Consider the following 21,595-nt stretch of genomic DNA (forward strand, 5'->3'; position numbering starts at 1 on the left):
GCTAAGAGGGGAAGAAAAGAAGTCAAATATGCAAACAATGGTTGAATACATCACAATATGTCTTTTTTTTTTTCCATTTTCTACAAGCAAGTTTTAGAGTTTGGGTAGACCTGTGATCTTATAGAATCAGACTTAGAGCTAGAAGAGTCCTCAGGGGTCATATGGTCCAAACCCCTCCTTTTAAAGAGGATGAAACTGGAGCCTACAGAGGTGAATCAGTTTGCTAAGGTCACACAGTAAATTGTGAGCCAATGTTTTACACCTAGGCCCCAGGTCCAAAGTGAGACCCCTTTCTCCACTGATCTGTGTTACCTCAAAATAGAATGAGTAAAACTCAAAAGCTCTCTACACTCTCATTCCATTCGATTCTTATTCCTGTTCTTCCATAAACACTCCGGAAAAGAAGCACCCAGTGAATGAATTAGGCCCTTCCTCTTGCTCTTTACTATCCCAATAGTGACTACATCCAGGTGGCACAGTGGATAGAGTGCCAGTCCAGGAGTCAGGAAGACTCATCTTTGTGAATTCAAATCAGACCTCAGATACTTACTAGCTATGTGACCCTGAGCAAGTCACTTAACCCTGTTTGCCTCAGTTTCCTCATCTGGAAAATGAACTGGAGAAGGAAATGGCAAACCATTCCAGTCTCTTTGCCAAGAAAACCCCCAATGAGGTCATAAAGAGTCAGACAAGATTGAAATGAGTGAACAGCAGCAAAGTGACCGTGAAGCCTGTAGGCTGCTCATTTTTTGTCTCCCCTTCTCACTGCCTGATTGACTTGTCCAATCCCTGATGTCCTTGGAATGGAATGGAAAAGCATTTATGAAGCAGGAAGGAAGGAATGAGCACTTATTCATCTCCTTCCATGTACCAGACATTATCTCATTTGATCCTCACAACAGCCCTGAAGGTAGGTGCCTTCATTATCCCCACTTTACACTTGGGGAGACTAAGGCAAATAGAGGTTAAACAATTTGCCCTGAGTCACACAGCTACTACGTGCCTGAGGCTAGATGTGAACTTTCAGGCCTTCCTGACTTCAGGTCCAGCCCTCTATTCCTTATGCCTAGCACACTTACTGTGTGCCAACCCACTGTGCAAAGTGCTGGGAATACAAGTAGGAAAACAAGATAGTTCCTGCTCTTGGGGCATTAAAATTCTAATCAGGGGTGAAAACACATATAGGACAGTTCAGCTGAAAGGCAGATGGGAAAACGCAGTTGTCTTTGGGTTGCAGGGCAAGGCTGATGACAAAGCCCAGTTGTCTAAAGGAAAAAATCGCAGGTCAGATGGCAATGCCCTCAAGGTTAGGTTGGCATAGAAGTAATTCTGGCATGCTATGATCCCAGATTCAAAGAAGTAGATTCAAGGAAGCAATGACAAGGTTAGATGATAAAGTCCAGAATCTTCCTATCTTACTGCAAGGATTGGCACTCCCAATCCCCTTGTTCATCCCCAGCCAGTGACTGCTGGAAATCAGGTAGTGTGGTCCAGAAGGTGATAGTGGAACAGGGCTCTGGGTTACCTCTCTTTGGGATGGGAATGGGAATGAAGATAGGCAGCATCTATCCAGAAGTTTGAAACCTGAGAGAAACTGGGCAGCAGAGACTGGGGGAGGGAAGGAGAAGGGCTCCCTCTTTTAATTCTTGCTGGTCCCTCAGGGACCTGTTGCATCTGGGGAGCTCACACAATAGAAGGCATCACCCTTGATGAAATGATACACCTTTTGCATCATTTTAACACATCATTATTGTCAACACACTATGGCCCACTTAGATATTCACTGCATTCCTAGTGTGTGCAGTTCTCAATCCTCTGAGAGAAATGCTGTAGCGCAAAGGATTGAGCACTTCAATTTGGAGTCAAAAGACCTGATGGGTCCAAATACCAATTTACTGCTTGAGTGACCTTGAGTGAGTCACTTCATTTCTCTTGGCCTTAGTTTTCTCATCTATAAAATGAGAAACTTTAAATGATCTCTAAGATATCTTCCAGCCCTTCGATCCTATGAAGTTTTCATATGGTGATTTATGATTCAAGCTTTGTATTAGGGCATGATTAGGCATACATTAGTTTAAACTGATCAGTCCATCAAAAAAAAAAAGGCTGAAAATACATGCATGTGCCACTGTGGGCCTCCCATCTCTGCAAAGGGGGAACTTAAGAGTGCTACTCTTAGCTTTTCTTTTAAGCCAAGCTTATTCTTTATCATTTTACTTTTGATTTTTGTGCTTTTGTGGTTCTTTCCATTTCCAATGTTGTGGTCATTGTTTTCTTGGCTCTGCTTACTTCACTCTATATCAATTCATGGAGATCTTTCCATGCTTCTCTGTATCTTTCAAATTCATTGTCTTTTATAGCACCATATTATGCCATTACATTCATGAACCATAATTTGCTTAGCCACTCCCCCATATTTTTGTCCTTTTTTTTTTGAGGCAATTAGGGTTAAGTGACTTGCCCAGGGTTACCCAGCTAGTAAATGTCTGAAGCCAGAGTTGAACTCAGGCCCTCCTGTCTCCAGGGCCAGTGCTCTATCCACTGTGCCCCCTAGGTGTCCCCCAATATCTTCTTAAGTGCTATTGTCATCCCTCCACATAATCTCCTAAGTACTAAGATGAGGGGAGAGCAAATGTGGTGTCTCCACTCACACTTCTGATAAAACTAGATCAGCAAATCTGTTCTCTTTCACATCTATTTGTTATTTTAATATGCATACAGAAACACGTTCCACTTCAAAGTGTTTTGAGCATGATCTCGCTCAGTTGAATTTTAGGCTAAACTCTTTATGCTCATTTTCTCCTCAGCTGTGTTTTATGTACCATGAGGTAGTAATGGATGTAATCTTCCATAATGCTCCTTGATAATTAACTTTCTTAAAGAGTTTATACTCTAAACCGAAGGTCACTTTTGGCAATCTTACCTTTCTGCTTGATTAAGAGAATAAATGCCTGCTGGCTGAGGGTATGTCTGGGCTTTTTCTGCCTTACCATTGTGTATAGTATTTTATTTCAGTTTAAATTTTTCTAAGAAATAGTGATAGTCAATATTTTTTCCTATTTTCAGAGTAGACAGTTTGTTTTAACAGATTGGTTAGAGCTGCTATAATAACAAGTAGTATCTTCTCATTATTTTCCTTTCTTCCTATTTGGTATTATCCGACCTTTACTCTAACCAGTCTGTGACCTGACTACACAGAGAGCTGACTCTCGATTGACTTCTAACATCTGTAACTGCTCATTTTCTGTTTATTAAGACAATAGTCACTTTCAATTTTTGTAATGGTGTTAGGTGCTCCCAATCTCTAGTGTCCTCCAGCTGTCTTCTTGGAAGTCACATTCATGATGAACAAGTATAAAATAGTCTACAGGTCTGAATGAACAGGTCTACAAGCCTTTGATTTCAAATATTCAATGAAATTTCTCAGCAGTTATTCCCATTCTCCTCCCTATTCACCTTTACATTGAAGTAAGAAATATCAAGACTGCTGAAAAATTAAGCAAAAAGAGATTTTGATTTAGTTTGGAGGGCCCTGTCAAGTTCCCCAGAAAGTCCCACCTCAGACACATACCAGTATGTGGTTTTGGACGAGTTACAGAACACCTCCAAGCCCCAAGAAACTCTCTTAAACTAAAAGTTAAAAAGCAGGTTCCAAACTGCATCAATAGAGGGAGTATCCTTAGCAAGAGTTCTCTACATCAGTAAAATCACAGATGTAATTTTTAAAAATTGTTTTAATTCCTCACTTATGTGACCTGGGGCAAGTCAATTAACCTCCTGGGCCCCATTTTCCTCATGCAAAAAAAAAAAGTTAGGAGTTGAACTAGAAGATCTCTGATATCCCTTCAGTCTGGAAATTTATAAGTGTCTGATCCTAATTTTCTTAGGTTCCATTAAACCTCAAGGCACTTTGCTACCTAAATTTGGGGGATTAAAAAGATAAGAAAACCAAAGAATCCCTGCCCTCCGAGAGCTTACATTCTAATGTGAGGATATAACATATGGATAGATAAATAATACAAAGTTAGGCAAAGTTATTTATTTTTGAGAGGGAAAAGTAATCAATTTGGGAATGTGTAATTGTAATAAATATCTTCTTAGTGGACTATTTGGTTTCACTCTTCGTGAACACTGAGGCAAAGTGAAATCTGTTGCTATGTGATGCTTCGAGTTATCTTTGGCTTCACAAAGAAACTGCCACTTCCTTCATTTGCCTGTCCAAGAACGTCTTTTCATCGACCTGTGACTTCTTTATCTTATGGTTGCATTCGGAGTGAGAATGGTAATGTGGACATGGCTCAATTCCTGTAGCAGCACATCAAGTTAGTAAGCACTAGTCAGAGTTCACATATGAAGGGTATACTAATAATACTAATTAATTTAATGTTTGTGTCTTCAACCCCCTTGACATTCTGGCAAAGCCTGGCTTCTCAGAATGATGTTTTCAAATGAATAAAATATGTATGATAACAAAAGAAACAAATTGTATTGAAATGCAGTTATCCAGTTTGGGGGAAAAGCAAGTACCATACCCCAGGATGAGAATTCTTGCTCTTGTCCAGCCTCCTCATTTTGCAGGAAGAAAATGAAGCCCAGAGAGGTGATGTAACTTGCTAAAAGCCACACAGCTAACTCATAGTATAACCAGGGCTAGAATCGAGGTCTCCTGATACCTAGCCTGTGCTCTTTTCATTCATTCTAACCTGTGACCATATGCCTTTTCATATGCATATCAGGTCAGACTTCAGAATCCTATTCCCTCCTGCTGCTCTAGATGTGGCTGGCTTTCAGCACAGCATCCTTCTTGGCCTTTAATCTCTTGGATTTGCCCCAACAGCTGCTGGAGAGACAGCAGTGGTTTCCATGGTTACCAACTATCCGAGACTACCAAGAATGGGATCAGGGAGGAGTGTGAAAAAGAAACTGGGGAGAGGAAGGATTTGTTAGTTTTGCTCTCCCAATTGTTCTTGCATGAACTGTCCTTTGGGATGAATAAGTGATTGTGAAACTTTGTGTGCTTTTTTTTTTAACCTCTTGTCTTTTCTTTTTCTTTTTTTTTTTGAAAGGTGCTCTGTTCTTGCATTTTTATTTCCTGAAATGAATTGAGAAGGGAATCAATTAAGACCATCGAAAGCTTTTTGTATTAGAAAATGGCAGGCCTAAAAATATTTTCATCACCGGTCCCTGAATTCCATCTTCGGGAGAAGTGGGAGTGCACACAGAAGACTAGAGAGGCTGAATTAAGTGTGGCCCTTCCTTCCCACTACCCCGCCCCCCCCCTCCCCATTGAATGAGCCATCTGATGCTTCCTCTTTCTTTTTTAATCTTTGTTACAAAGCATAGTTCTGCGGGGAGGGAAGAAAGAGAAAGAGATGTAGTCAGATGTGAATCTGATAGAAATTAAAGGAATCATGTATTTAAAAATATTTTTCAAGCACAGCATAGTTTTGTTAGAACACAGAAAAGCAGATACAGGAATACTCACTACAGTTGCATTTTTTTAAATTGTTTTTGATTGATAGCTTTTATTTCTACACCACCTTAGTTTCCCATTATCTTCCTCCTTTCCTGCACTCTGAAGTATCTCTTAAGAAACTAAAAAAGAAAAAGGAAAAAAAGCAGTCAATCAAATTTACATATCAATCAAATCCAACAGCTAATACCCTCTTCCCTCTCTGTGGTCCCTCTTGCAAAGAAGGGAGGAAAATTCATTTTCATATCTCTTCTCTGGGGCAAAGCTGGTTCATTATAATTATGTAGTGAGTAATTATACAGGATTGAGGACAGCTAGGTGGCATAGTGGCTAGAGTGCCAGTCCAAGAGTCAGGAAGACTCATTTTCATGAGTTCAAATCTGGCCTCAGGCACTTACTAGCTGCATGACCCTGGGTATATTACTTACCCATGTTTGCCTCAGTTTCCTCATCTGTAAAATAAGCTGGAGAAGGAAATGGCCAACCACTCCCATATCTTTACCAAGAAAACCCCAAATGGGTCAAAAAGAGTCAGACATGACTGAAAAACATGAACAACAGGTGTTTGGGGAGCAGCAGAGTGGCAGGGGAGATATATATGTGTGTGTGTGTATATATATATATATGCATATATATATGCATATATATGCAGAAAAGACACCTATAAACAAAAGGATATCAATAAAATTTTATTTTTATGAAAGTGTAAGGCCAAGGCTTAAAATAACTATAAATAATAGTGTTTAAGCTACTTCTTATAGTTCTTCTCTTTCACAAATGGCAAAGTCTTCATGTGGCATTACTAGTTTGGATTTTTCCCCCTCAGCTACCCAAGAGGTATTGGGTCATAGGTGAGATGTGAGGAGTCAGTATCTCTAAACAGCTTTGGAGACTGAAATTAGCCCGTCAGTATAGCTTGCATTCTCTAGCAAAGCAAGATCATCACTAGGCAGATTTCTAATTCATGATTTCCCCATATCGTAAAATGCATATTTTTTTGCATACAAATAAATGTGCATTGGTATACGCATCACCTATCTATGCCAGAATCTTGCTATATTCTATCCTTGGGATTCATGCTATGGGGTTACATTACAATTGAAATTTTCTTATAATGAGAACCTTTGATACTCCAGTAACTATACTTCCTTAGATGTAGTTCCAGAAGAGGTGTTAGCTAAAGTTCAAACTACACTATACTTCAGGTTTAATACTGTGGTGTTAACAGCAGGAAGGTACAACTAATTTGTAGGTTTATTATTACTAAATAAACAGCATTCAAAGAGCAACAATTGCTAGTACTCTGTGTGGGTGTAGACCTTTCAAAGACTCATTAATGAACCAGACACACCACTCTCATTTTTTTGATGAGATGTAACCTTTGCCAGAATATGACTTTTTCTCCTTGCTGGTGCTGTTAACAGTTTGTAGTGGAAAGATCAGTGGTCTTGAAGATATAAAACCTAACTTTAAGCATGATAGCCAGTTGGTCTGTTTTCAACGTGAGCGTTTAGACCTCAGAAATTAGCAAATGCTTCCAATCAGAGCTCAATATTTTGTTTTGTCTCTAGACTTTAAAAAGTGATGTAGGAAAGGTTAATACAGATTAACCTTAAAAGTGTGTCTGCCAATATTTACAAGCATACCTTGGTCCAGGTTCTGATGCTTACCATAAAAATTGTGACTGGACAAATCCGTCAACTTCTTTGAGCTTTGGTTTCCCAGTCTGTGAAATGGAAATATTTGAACTACCTACCTCATCACTTCTTTGCAGGATTGCTGTTGAAGAAAATCCTCATTAAAAGCTTAGAGTGACTTTTATTGTAAATGTGACCTTTTCCTTTTACATAACATTCCTTTTCCGATCTCTGTGCCTCTTCATAAGAATGTCTCCCATTTGTGTAATTCGCCTACTTGTTACCTCTATTTTTTAAAAATCCCTACCCTACCTCTTACTAGAGAATGTCCAAGTGGATTTGTATACTATATGTCTGATACTCTGATGATTCCCAGTCCTGATCTGGAGCTGTTAGATGTTGGAGATTCCTTTAATTCTCCTACCATCACTACCACCACCAACCCCCATATTTTTATAACCCTTTTCTTTATGCTTGCTTATATCATAAATGTCCTGATATTGAAAATGACTGTGAAGAGTAAAAGTTTCTTTAGGGTCACCCAGATTAGAATTCCCATATACTCACTCCCAACATCATCATCATCATCATCATCATCATCATCATCATCATCACACACACAGACACACACACATACACACACACACACACACACAAACAATTTACATCCTTTGATCCTATGAGGTTAAGTAAGATAGGTGATTTTTAACTTCAGTGAGGAAGCTGATGATTAGAAGTTCAATGACTTGCCCAAGGTCACACACTTAGAATGTGACAGAGATTAGACTCAAACCCATGTCAAAGAATGCTAAGTCCAAAGCTCTTTCGCCTCCACCATGTTGTTCTGTCTGGTTGAACACCCTATGACTGGGAAGAATGCCAAAATTAATTACTGTCATATGGATTTCATCAAAATGCATTTGCCTTTGGATAAATAATGCTTTGTCTTCATCCATAATAGAAGTGGCGTATTCAAAGCAAGACAGCTTTATTTTTCATTTGATCTCCAATTAACATTTTAGCGAGAACAAAAGATATTCCTGGGGCACCATCTTTGAAACTCATCATGACAGTAATGACAAGATGAAAAGCCAACAGGGTATAACTGGCAAAGTCATAGTGCCTGGATTCAAATCCTGACTTTGCCACTTACTACATATGTGACCCTGGTCAAATCACCTGACTTCTCTGTGCCTCAGTTTCCTCATCCATAAAATGAGGGACTCAGACTACATGGCTTCTGAAGTCCCATCCAGCTCTAAATTTGTGAAATTTAATTCCAGCTTTTATTTGTGTCAAGACTTCAGGCTGTTTCCCCCCACGGGCTGTGTAGCTGATCTTGGCCCCACACTCAGATGAGATTGTTAAACTGCTTTTGTAGTTTCCGCTGAGGGGCTTTAGTGCTCTGACCTCTCTCCTCCTGCTGAGATTTCCTGCACAGCCCAGCGCAGTCAGTGACCACGTATAATTCTGTCTCTTTATGGTACCTTGCACATGCTTAGTGCTCAGCATTTACCACTGACAATTCTCAGGTTACCTTGATAAAAGGATTTGATCCCAAAGGAGCTTTGTCCCTACCAGGTAATTATTCAGTGGTAAAGATTTGATTTTTTGTTTTTAGTTGTTATTTGATTATTTGGAGATTTTTTTTTTGCTTGTCAAAGGGAAAAGAGGATTTTTTTTCCCTTTTGTTTTTTGTCATACAAACATAATGTGACTTGGCATCTGCCTAGAGAATTGGTCTCACGTCCAGTGGCACCTGCCATGATGGCATCTGTTATCCCAGGAATTGTGAAATACCTATGAATAATGTAGGGCCACCTAAGCAAAATCTTCTCCTTTAGAAAAATCCCAATTTAAGAAGACATTGTGATTGGATCAACATAGGTAGCATTGCAGGAAATTTGGTCCCCTGACATAAAGGCAGTTTCAGAAGTCTAACATGGTCATCTGTCTTCTTGAGGCTGGCTAGCTAGATCTGATTAGGTCTGGATTATTCAGCAGAGAAAGCAGATTGGAATCTGTGAAAGGCACTAGATTTGGGAAGAGAACAGATTGGAACCTATTTAGAAGGAAGGGAGGAGTAGAGAATTTTTTTTTTACTAGGACAGCAGTAGTCCAAAGAAATGAAATTCCTCCTCTTGTTTTTAGAGGTGAGGTTTATGGGAGATGTGTGAGTTATTTCGATCTAGCCCTTGGTGCACTCATTGTGCTGAAATTGAGTGCAACCTGATATAGACCAAGAAAGCCCAGGTTCAAAGAAGGAACCTTCTTGAAACCAAGTAAAGCTGAGGTTTGGCATCTTCATTCAGTTATGTCAGTCATCCCAGCTTCCAGGACCCAAACTCTGTCCTGACTTTTGGACTTCAGCCTCCAGAAATCTTACGGTAGTAAATTTGATATGAAATTAGAGTTATTTCTGATCACTCCCCAGCTTCTACCTTCCCTAAGCCTGCCTACTGCCTAAGTCCAGAAAGCTAGAAACAGACAAGGTGAGGATGGTCTGCAGTAGTGGCTGAGGAATATGGCATAGAGTAAAGGGTTTCTCTCTCCCTCTTTTTCCTTGTAGGCCGGTGATAAACACTACCATCCAAGCTGTGCGCGATGCAGCAGGTGCAACCAAATGTTCACAGAAGGAGAGGAAATGTATCTTCAAGGTAAGAAGGATGCAGTAACAGGGCATCTTCTCTATTCCAGAAAGAAAACCAAACCTGCTACTTGCAACAGTGTTTTTTCCTCGCTTCATTGTTTCATTGATACATTTTTTTACACTATGGTCACTTTCCCCTAATCCCCCTCCCACTACAAATAGAACTCTGTTTCAGAACAAAGAACAACAGTTAAGCATTCCAGAAAAGGGCTCTTCGTTAGCTGCTAAGCTGACCCAAGCCTAATAAATAGGACCAGAAGCTACCTAATTACTTAATTAATCAGAACAGCAGCTATAGCCATACCTGTCTGGGCATAAGCCAATACGTGGAATCCCTTTCACTGTGTATCACTATGGAGTAAAGTAGTTTTGAATAAGTATAAAAATCTACCATTCTTATCCTGAAGGTTAAAGGGAATCATTTTCCTTCTCCTCTATCCTCAAAGTGTTCATAAGAAAAGAAAAGGTAAGGATGAGCTAGAGTTTATAAAGTCAAACTGCTTGATAGGTGTTTTCTCTCTCCTTTCTTCAGGGTCTTTCAAGGCCTTTGGTTTCAGTCAGGTATTTTTTTGCTCCCTCCTCCTTTTCTTTGATCAGGTTAGGTTAAATAGAGAAGATATCCTCCCATATTTGGTGAATTACATCCTGCCTTTTCTTTTTTTTCTCCCACCCCCCACAATAGTATTTTATTTTTTCCAGTTACATGTAAAGATAGTTTTCAGCATTCACTTTTATAAGATTTTGAGTTCCAGATTTTTTTCTCCCTCCCTCTTTCCTCTTTCCCCTCCCCAAAACAAGTAATCTGATATAGGCTATATACATGCAATCATATTAAACATTTCAACATTAGTCATGTTGCATCACCTTTTCCTTTGTCCTGTTAAACTACCACAACTCTCACATCCATAGCCTCAGAGGAAGAGTCCAGATTCCTTCAAGGGAGGAATCCCTGGGTGGAGGAGATATTGATCCAATATTCATTTCTAGAGGGTCATTTGGAACATAATTTCAAGCAATTTCCAGTATGAAAATGTTTTCAGTTTGGGATCTGTTGGGTGATTTTTTTCTTTTTTTCTTTTTTTAAAGTTTCTCTAAAAACCTAGAAGGTGATAGAAAGGAAATAGGAAAAAAAATCTTTTCCCCATTAAGCTTTTTGCTATTTTTAGAAGAAAAAGATATATCTCTCTAGTCAGAAAAGAGCTTATGAGCATAACTAGCAAGTAGCCAGGAAACACTGCTCATTAGGGCATTGTATTTCACCTTTCCTCATTGCATAGTAACCTTATATGTTTTCATCTGTGCTTTGAAGTTGATTTGTATTTTTCGTGCACATAGGAGATGTTTGTAGAAATCATTCTACATATAAGAGAAATTCTTATTATTTTCCTATCCTGCCAAAATGCAACTTATACAGTCACATTCCTATTCAAAAGACCCCCATCTAATATGACTTTGGAGGCACTTTGCAAAATAATGCCCACATATCACTAAATTTTTAATACTAATAAAGCCTCCTGATATTTATAGGTTTCAATACACTTTCAGTCAGTCAATAAGCATTTATTAAGTGCTTACTGTAAGCAAGGCACTATATTGAGCACTGGGGATAAAAAGAAAGACAAAACATCCCCACCCTCAAGGAGTTTGCATCCCTGGTCTTGTGAAGTTAGGTAGGATAGGCGATTTCAACCCCAAGGAGGAAGGGAATGTTTAAAGAAGTTAGGGGACTTTCCCAAGATCATTCAGCTAGACACCCATGCCATAGGATGCTAAGTCCAAACCTCTTTCCACTTTACCTAGTTATTTTGAGTGGATGGCCCATGACCAGGAAGAATGCCAAAATTCATTGTTGTCATGTGGATTTCATTGGGATGCATTTGCCTTTGAACAGATGTGCTCTGTCTGTAGCCATAACAGAAGTGGCATATTCAAAGATGAACAGCCTTGTTTTTCTTATGGTTTCTAGTCAACATTTTAGGATTTCCTGGAATACTGATGATGTCTTTCTAAAATTTGGGAGTTAGAGGAAATAGGGAGATTTTATATCCATTGATGAATGAGTTGCATAGGTTCCAGGGGTCTGGACCACATCATTTTAAAAAGTCTTGGGAGTTGAATGGAGGAGGTGATTTAAAAACCTCTGTACCACTCTGGCACACTGTATTAACAATACTAGACCATGTGTTAGGATGGGAAAAATCCCAAGACCCAGAGATTACCCCAAGATTCTATTCCAAGACAACCTTTGGTATACTTTCCCTATTCTCTCAACACTTCCCCTGAGAAGAATGAGCGATTTCTTCTTCCGCAGCTTAAACTCAAAGCCAAATATCTGAGGGTCTGAGTCACATTCCATGTGTGTGCCTGACCTCCTGATGAGAATGTTTACATTGTGTGCTGCTGGCAATCAGAAGCAGCCCTGGTGTTCCAGGCTTTAGCCTGGTGCTCAAGAGAGCCTTCAGAATGCAAGCTTTCCTGGGATCTGACCTTGGCTCTTCTAGTTAGCTTGCTTTGCAATAACAGGGCTTCCTCTGACTTTCATGGTGCTAAAATGACTTCAGTTTCTACATGATGGAATGAGAACTATTTGGGAGAGGGAAATGCTTGTTAAGCAGACGTTACTGAACAATAGTAGCTTGATTTTTAAATCTCTTTTTCTTGCCATCAGTTACATAGTATTTTAGACTATTGTAGTATTATATACTATTGCACAAAAACCACTTAGAAGTTACTTTAAACTTTAAATTACTTCAAAGTGTGTGTATATATACATACACATACATACATATGTATTTATATATGTCATTGATTTTAAAAGAGTTTAAAGCGCTCACAATAATAATAAAAATGTTTTTATCATAGAATGTTAGACCTGAGAAGTACTATAGAAAGTATCAACTCTAACTCGCTCATTTTACAGAAGAGTAAACAGGCCCAGTGAGGTTAAAACGACTTGACTAGTAAGTGCCCAAAATAGTAATAATTATGATAATATTCACAACAACAATTAAAGCTAGCATTTATGTAGCTGCTTTTGAGTTTGCAAAGCACTTTATATATGTTATCTCCTTTGATCACCATAACAACCCTGGGAGATTGATGGTTTTATTATCCCTAGTTTACAGATGAGGAAATTGAGGCAGACAGCTGCCATGTGACTTGTTCAAGGTCATAAGTGTCTGAGTACGTATTTGAACTCATGTCTTCCTAACAGCAGGTACAGCCCTCTAACCATCAATGTACTGCCTACCTGCCTCTAGGGATCATAGATTTAGAACTAAAAAGTACCTTAGAGGTCATGGAGTTCAATCCCCTTATCTTGCAAGTGAGGAAAATAAGACCTCAAAAGGTTAAATGACTTGCCCAACATCATACAAGTAATACGTATCAAAGCTAGGATGTGAACCCGAGCAGTCTGATTCCAAAGCCATCCACTCCAAATCTCTTTACACCTCTAGGTACCAAGTACACATAATTTTCATAGACAGGAAGACTATTATTAACTTATCAAAAGATCATGGAGTTAAACACTACAAGGATTCTTAGATGTCACCTAGTTCAGTTCTTATTTTATGAATCAGAAAGTGGAGGCACCAAAAGTCAGATGACTTGTCCAGTCTTACACAACTTCTACACAGTCAGGCTTTTATTAACTTTTTACATTTTTTACATCCTTTAAACTTTCTCCTCTGAACCTGGGCAAATCTCGTTTTCTTCTGGGTTTTAATCTTTAATGTACATAGAGATGTTCCCTCATTCAGAAATTCACATTAATCAGTTTATTAACCATAAAGTTAAAAGGTAAAATGATTTCTAGCATAGCTTTGTAAATAAAACCATTTCGAGATATCATCTTATCCTGATCTAATGGACAAAGGAACTAGAATTATAAAATTCAGTGCTGATGGGGCATTGGTTATTCCTGTATATTGTTGAAGGTACTATAATTTGGTGGGTGTTTTTAGCATAGTAATCTGGGAATATACAGTTAATTATAACATCAGTCATTGCCTGTCACCCAGCTACTGAGCTGCTGAGGCTGTACACTAAGGAGATTATTAAAAGGAAAATGTGATCAAAAATATTCCCAGCTGTTTACTCATGTTATAAAAGGGGGGACCTATATGTCCAATAATTGGAGAATGTCTAAATAAATTATGATATAATATGTCAGTGTGAGAGCATATTATTTGACTTTGAGAAATTGACAGTTTATGAAGAACACAGAGTAATATGGAAAGTCATCCAAAATGATGCAAAGTAGAGAATAGAAGTGGGAAAAAATTGATTATACTAATTTTTTAAAGAAAGAATTTTAAGTGTACACTTGGAAAAGAGGAGACAATGAGCAAATAGATTGGTACTTTTACTTTCTTAAAGTTTTTATTTTTTAAATACAAAGGTAAATAGTTCATATTCAAGTTTGTTTGACACCGTTCCATATTGTACTTATTGAGATGTTTCTAATCAATTATTTAATCCAGACAATTAATTAGTATTTCAGTTATATAATGTTACTCATCCTGGTTGCCTCTTTTTTTCCTGCCACTGAATTTACTGGTCATTTTAATATCACATAAGCCTGTCTTGCATTTATGAAATTATAATGTTTTTAGTGAGAAACATCTTAGCATCACGAATAGACATCTGGTACTGGAGTCAGTATGACCTGGGTTCAAGTCTCATCTCTGGCACATACCAGCTGGTCTGATCCTTAAGCAAGTTAATTTACCTCTTGGTATGATGGGCCACTCTTTAAGATCACATGTTGTAAAACAGTTTCCTGCCTACGTTAATAGGAGGACCTTCTACCACCTACAATGAAATCCCAGAGCTAGCCCTGCCCCACTTCCCAGCATAATTTATAGAGAGGTAGTTTGGCACAGGGCATAGAGGGCCAGCCTCATACTCAGGAAGAATTGGGTTCAAATCCTACCTTTGGCACAAACTAACAACCATGGGCAAGCCATTCAACCTGTCAGTGCCCCAAGTAACTTTCTAAGACTTCAAATTACAGAAGAGTTGTCCACTTTCATTATCATAGGTAGTTTCCACATCTGAAGTTATAAACAATGATGAAATTGGAGGGGGGGAGGTAAAGAGAGAGGTAGAGAGAGAGAAATTTGTCATCTATAGATATATTTATATACATGTATCTGTAGGTATATCTGTATGTGCATATATATGTACATATGTCTGTATAGTTTCAGAGTAAACTGATATAGTCAGGACATTTTTGAGTAATCGATGTTTCCTGCAAGAGATAAATATGCCCTCTTTAGAGTAAATCAGGATTTATTATGGAAAACTCAGCCAAAACCTTGTGGCAGGTTTCGTACTCATTGTTTGAGAAGTGGGAGGGGGTGGGGATGTTAAACAGTGTTTAACAATTTTATGGCTTCTTCTTCCTTCTGGAGCTATTTTACTGTTAACCAATGGATTTTGTCTTCCCAGGTTCCACCGTTTGGCATCCAGACTGTAAGCAGTCCACTAAAACAGAGGAAAAACTCCGGGTAAGGGAAGTTTGAGGCCTGGGACTTAGCTCCATTTCTAGGCCAGATTTTTTTGCATATTGAGTAACCCTTGGGCGAAACTGATTTCTCCTGTCCCTTAATATCTGATAGTAACGAAGGCTAGTCTTGCCTTACTAAAGCAGTTTCCAAAGAAAGCACATCAAGGGAAATTTGGATACAGGTGATAAAAATAAGTTGTATGTTCTTTGTATTCAACATCTTTGCAATCTACTAGTCATACTGTAATCTTTGTTGAATTTAGAACAAAACAGACTCACATTTCAACCTAAAGAAAGTTGTCATTCATAACTTGAATCTTAGCAGTTATCAAGAAGAAGCCCTCAAAATCAAAATTGCCAAAGTAGCCTCAGCATCCACAGGCTTGTTCTCTTGCTTCTGGTTTGCATGATTAAAGACTGGGAAGCTAAGTGCTGTCAGGGCTAATGTGTTGGACTTGGACGCAGAGGACCTAAGTTCAAATCCTCCCTCACTTACTTGCTATGAGACTCCAAATAAGTCATGTGACACTATCAGTCTTTAGTTTTCTCATCTATAAGTTGGATCTGATTACAGCACCTACCTCCCAGGATTATTGTGAGGACCAAATGAGATAATATATGCAAAGTGCTTTTCAAACCTTAAAGAAGTATATAAATGCTAGCTATTACTATTCACACGAGGAAGGGACCTGAGAAGCCATTTGGAACAATCCGTGTCTGAAAAACAATCCCTACTACGACATATTACGACATATTCTACAAGTGGTCATTCAGCCTCCATAAAAGCCCTCTACCTCCTAATCCAAACCACTCTATCCTTGACAGTTTGGTAGCATTTTTTCCCCTAAAAATAAGCCTAAATTTGACTCTTTGCAACCACCACCTGTTGCTTCTTCCACTGCCATCTGGAAAAGAACAGGTCTAAAGCCTGCCCCCTTCACATACTTGAAGACAGCTATCACGTCCTTCCTGTGACTTCTTTTCACCAGACTCAATATCCCCATTTCCGTCAGTCAGTCTTATGACATTACCATGAGGCTCTTAGCCATCCTGTTGTCCTCCTCTCAATGTTCCCTAGCTTCTCTGCAGGCTTCCTCAAATGTGCCATACAGAACTGAGCACCCTGTCCCAGATGTGGTGCTATGAGGGCAGAACACAGGGAGATCCTCACCTTCTTATTTCCCCTCTTAATGTAAGCAAACTCCTCAGGTAGCTTTGGAATTCAGCATAAGGAAAGTTCAGGTATTTTTCCCCTTTATAATCCTAAAGAATAGAGTCATGTTATTGGAATATTGTGCTTTTTTACCCTCAAAGTTCTCTTAGTCTTAAGTAAATCCTCAAAGCAGTTCTAAGGTAGGCAGAAAAACTAGGCCACTGAGTAGGATGAGAATCTAAACTTGTATGCTACATGAAGTTTAGACAAACATTATGGTGGAGTGGGCAGAGGGCTAGCCTTGGAGTTAGGGTGATTGAAAATGACATAGTCCTGCCTATATCACATACTCATTGCAGGACAATGAGCAAGTCACTTAACTTCTCAGCACTTTCTCTGTGGATACAATTTAGAGACATGTTTAAAAGCTGCATCAGTGAAGGCAGTCACCTCACCAGAATTTACCGGCACCTATGAAATCACAGGTCCAGACATTCCCCAACTCCCTCTTCCCTCAACAAAAAAATAAAAAAAACTACATTTGGCACTCAGACAGCTAGGTGGTGCAGTAGAAAAGAGTGTCTTCCAGGCCTGGAGTCAGGGAGACCCAAGTTCAAATTCAGCCTCAAATACTTACTAGCTATGTGGCCCTGGGCAAGTCATTTAGCCTCTGTTTGCCTCAGTTTCCCCATCTGTAAAATTAGGATAATTTTAATAATAATAAGTAATAATGAAAGCCTACCTCCTGGGGTTGTTATGAGGATCATATGACATAATTGTACAAATGTTAGCTCTTTTGTTAACTATTATATTATGTTACTATATTATGTTATGTTATAAATGTTAGCTATTATATTAATCCCAGAATTCTTCTCTCTGCCCCCCCACCCATACCATGGTAGGCAGTATTTATTATAGCAAGAATTAACAGGCTTTGAATGTTTGAGACCAAGCCCTGTGCGCAAATCACTGAATGAAGTTTTCTTTAGTGGCCCTGAACTAAGAGGGTCTGGAGTTTATTTCTCCCAGCTTGGTGTCTTAAAGTGTTGCCCTGATCTTTCTTTAGGAGTCTACATTTGATTATCCTATTTGTTTTATTAGCTTGCCCTTTGCTAGTAGAAGAAGCGATTTAGCTGACTGCTAATTTACTGAACTCATTATCAGAGCAGTGAGCATTGGTAATGTAGACACAGTGGTTCATGTCACTTACTTACCAGTAGTAACCTTCAGAAAAGACAGTGGGCTTCATTTTCACAAGTTTTTGCCAGTTACACCAGGAATTGTAGCTGTTCCTTTCAAGGGGCTTTGTTTCACTTAGTTATACACACACACACACACACATGAGTTATCTTTTGTTCTTTTTTATTTCAAGTGCAGTCTGCCAAATCATAAGAGCAGGAAGTTACTTCCGTCTGGAGGACATCAAGTCCTACCCCCTGATTCTATTTATGAAGAAACTGAGGCTGCATGGTTAGTTGACTTGCCCAGGGCCACATAGCCAGTAGCATAGGACTAGACCTCAGGTCTTCCTGATTCCAAGTCCACAATGACAATTGACTGCCTCAAATCAAATGGCAATGGTATGCAATTCACATGTTTTAGGAATCTTTCCTTTCTCTGGGATGTGCAAAAATACTCCTTGGGCAAAGGTCAAGGAAAAAGGAGAGACTCTTACAGAATGGAAGGTAGCAGGAAAAGATGGAGAGGGTTTTGCACTGCTGTTTGAGTGAGGACACAACAGAGGCTGCAGAACATCATTTAACCTCTATGCATCAGCACTACCCCATCTGTAAGGTATAAAGATTACAGAGCCATTGACCTGCCCCCAGAAAATTTTGCATGTGAATGATCTGAGAATTGATTGCATTAAAGCCCTGATGTCACAAGGAAAGGATTTATTAAGGCTTTTATTCTCAAATTGGAAATGTGATGGAGCATAACCATGAGATGGCCATGCCATTATACCCAGAAACCACTTGGTTAGCTCTGCTCACATCGTCTATCATTGCTGTGATGTTGTTAGCCTCTGGATCCATCATTTTACCCATGTCTTTAGTGAAGTCTTTTAAAGGTAAAAATGGACATGTTAAGAGGCCAGACTAAATAGAAGTTAACTTTTTCCCCCCATAAGGATTTCCTCTAGTTGCTGATCATTTCAGTAAGGTGATGAAAAACAGGGTTCAAGAATTTTAAAAACCATCTTTATACAGATCACTGAATAAGCATATGAAAAGTCATGATGAATACTTACAGAAATATACATAATGTTTTCATGCTTTAGATCCATGTAAGATAGCTAAATTTTACTAAGGGATTCAATAATTCTCTAGTTCAGCCTAGCTCTCCTGCCAGAGGGTCCAATTCAATAACTACTGAGTTCCTTTACCTCTAGAGGATCATGGTCCCAAGGAAAGAGCAGTGAATTTAGAGTTGAAGGCTCTGAGTTCAAATTAATACTTATGACTGAGCAAGTTAGTTCATCCTTTCTAGGTCTCATTTTTCCCATCCATACAATAAAAAAGGTTGGGCTCAATGATATCTAAGTTCCCTTCCAGCTCTAAAATTCTAGTGCCAAGAGTCCCATGTCTCCCCAGAATACAATGGTGACCTGCAGTGTGGTCTGTCCAGCTCTTCTAGTTGTCCCTACAAAGAACTCACTAATATAGATAACCCTGAAGGCAGCATCATTAGGAAACTGGCTTGTGGATAAATGAAATCAATCTTGTGATCTCTTGAGAGCATTTCTACAGTGGCCAATTCCTGAGTCAAACCCTGTACAGTGTATGACCTTAGTGCAGTTTCCATAGTAAAATGGGAAGAAAACAACTGCTCAGTATCCCCACTGAGTAATCCACAGTCTTGCTGTTTTATAACTCAGGCAAAGTTTGTAAAAACAGATTCTTAAAAACTTCTCAGTTATTTATCGCAAGAATTTTCAGGCCAAAGTTAATTGGACTAGGGAGTTCCATTCTGTAGCCAGTCAATCAACAAGCACTTTTTAAATTCCTACTCTGACCCAGGCACAGTGCTAGGTACCAGGGATCCAAAAGCAAAAAGAAAGCTGTACAGTCCTCAAAGAGCACATTGTATAGGACAAACATGTATACATGTAATTGAGTATCAAATATAGTCAAAGTAGATACAGATTATGGCCTGGGACTAGCTGCTGAGAATTTGGAAAGACATCATGTACTTTGCACACGGACCGCATGGCAAGCAATATATGACCTTGTTGCTATTGACTTCATAGATAATGTATTTGTAATTATTAATGAATGATAAATGTCTTAATCTCATTAAGCTACATATCAATTATAGTCATTCTGAAATGAAAATGTCTTTATTCCCTTTCACCTCTCTTGTATTCTCTCTCTTTTCTCTTCTCTTCTTTCTCCCTTCTTCCTTCAACATCCTTCCCTCTCCCTTCTTTACTGTCCTCTCCTCTCTGTCTCTCTCTCTCTTTTCTCAGCAGCTTCCAAATATGCCACGTTCCTCATCTGAATTCTTTTATCCTAAAAGTCTGATTCGCCGAACACGACGCTCTCCACAGGTTTGCGACTGTGTTTGGACTGAGTCATGGTGTAGCTTTCCTAAGCAACAAGCTTACATCACTTAGCTTAGTGCCACTCTTCCCATATAACCTGCCTACTTTGCTTGGGGAAGGAGATGCTCACTTACTCACGTAATTAAAAAATACCCTTTTCATTTTCTAATGTTATCTCTTTTCTATCCAATGGCACATTTAGCGGATTTTTTGGTCTTGTTTTACCTTTTGGTTTTTTGAACAGTGGTCAGTGTTTTCTGCTTGTTAATTCTAGCAGCTAAGAAGCACACCCTCATTTGTCATTTAGGATCCACCAGTTGAGTAGCCTGAGCATGACCAGATATTTGTCATTTTTGAAAGATGTCCTGTGAATGTATTCTATCATGCCCAGCACAGCATGGCATGCAAGGCAAAGTGGCAAAGTGAGCAAGGAATAAGACTTAGAGTTACAAAGAACTATCTTCCAATCTAACTTCTGAGAGTCAATCAGCTAACATTTATTCAGCACCTACTATGTGTCAGTACTAAGTCCTAGGCATACAAAGAAAGGCAAAAGACAATTCCTTTCCTCAAGGAGCTCAGTCTAATAGGGAAGAGAATGTGCAAGCAGCTATGTATAAACAAGATATCAAAAGAATAAGTTATAGATAATCTCTGAGGGATGGCATAATTTGAAACTTGAAGGCAGCCAACAGATGGATTTGCATAGTTTTAGGTATGAGGCACAGCCAATCAAAGCACTCAGTACTCAGTGTTGGGAGATGCAACATTGTATGCAAGGAAGCCAATGTCACTGGATTGCAGAGTATATGGAGAGGTGTGAGATGTAAGAAGGCCAGAAAGGTGGAAATGGACCACATTATAGAGTTTTAAAAGCCAAACAGTGGGTTTTTACATTTGATCCTGGAGGCAAGAGAGAGCCCCTGGAGTTGAGTGAATGGGAGGTGACCTGGCCAGACTTAAGCTTTAGGAAGATCAATTTGACAGCTGAGTAAAGGATAGACTGGAGTAGGGAAAGACTTGGGGCCAGGGGACCAATTAGCAGGCTGTTGTAGTAGTCCAGGTGCACGGTGATGAGGGCTCAAAATAGGATGTTGGTGGTACCAGAGGAGACAAGGCGACATATATGAGAAATGTTTTGAAGGAAAAAACAACACGACTTTGGAACTGCTTGGATGTATGTGGGGAGGTAAGAGAGTAAAGAAACAAAGATGGCACCAGGCTTAGAGCCTGGATGACTGGCAGCATAGTGGTAACCCTCCTTGACTGTAATAGGGAAGTTAGGAAGAGAGCAGGACTTTAGAAGAAAGATAATGAGTTCGGTTTTGACCATGTTAAGATATCAACAAGATATCCATTTGAGATATCCTAAAGACGGTTAAAGATGTGAGACTAGCGTTCAGGAGGTTAGGGCTGGGCAAATAAATCTGAGAATCATTTGGATAGAAATGATAGTTGAATCCATGGGAACTGATGAGATCCCTAAGTAAAATAGTATTAAGGGAGAAAAGAAGAGGACTCAGAACAGAGCTGTAAGAGACATCCACCATTAACAGGTATGATCTGGATGAAGATCCAGCAAAGAAATTGGATTGTCCCAGAAGCTCTCTGAGCTTCAGTTTCCTC

The 21,595-nt window shown here is 39.1% G+C and overlaps 1 protein-coding gene across 27 annotated transcripts in view; it reads left to right on the top strand.

Moving 5' to 3' along the window:
* The window catches only part of ABLIM1 (actin binding LIM protein 1), a 399,591-nt gene that overhangs the window by 323,821 nt on the left and 54,175 nt on the right, over positions 1-21,595 (top strand). For 12 of the 27 annotated variants that reach the window (XM_036736806.1, XM_036736804.1, XM_036736807.1 and 9 more), the window contains exons 7-9: positions 9,680-9,767; positions 15,215-15,273; positions 19,895-19,975. In XM_036736806.1, coding sequence (XP_036592701.1) covers positions 9,680-9,767; positions 15,215-15,273; positions 19,895-19,975 — 228 coding nt within the window. The remainder of the gene's footprint in view (positions 1-9,679; positions 9,768-15,214; positions 15,274-19,894; positions 19,976-21,595) is intronic. The other 15 variants (XM_036736811.1, XM_036736831.1, XM_036736819.1 and 12 more) reach the window with 2 other exon arrangements.

The sequence above is a fragment of the Trichosurus vulpecula genome, chromosome 8, assembly GCF_011100635.1.
Source record: "Trichosurus vulpecula isolate mTriVul1 chromosome 8, mTriVul1.pri, whole genome shotgun sequence".
NCBI lineage: Eukaryota > Metazoa > Chordata > Mammalia > Diprotodontia > Phalangeridae > Trichosurus > Trichosurus vulpecula.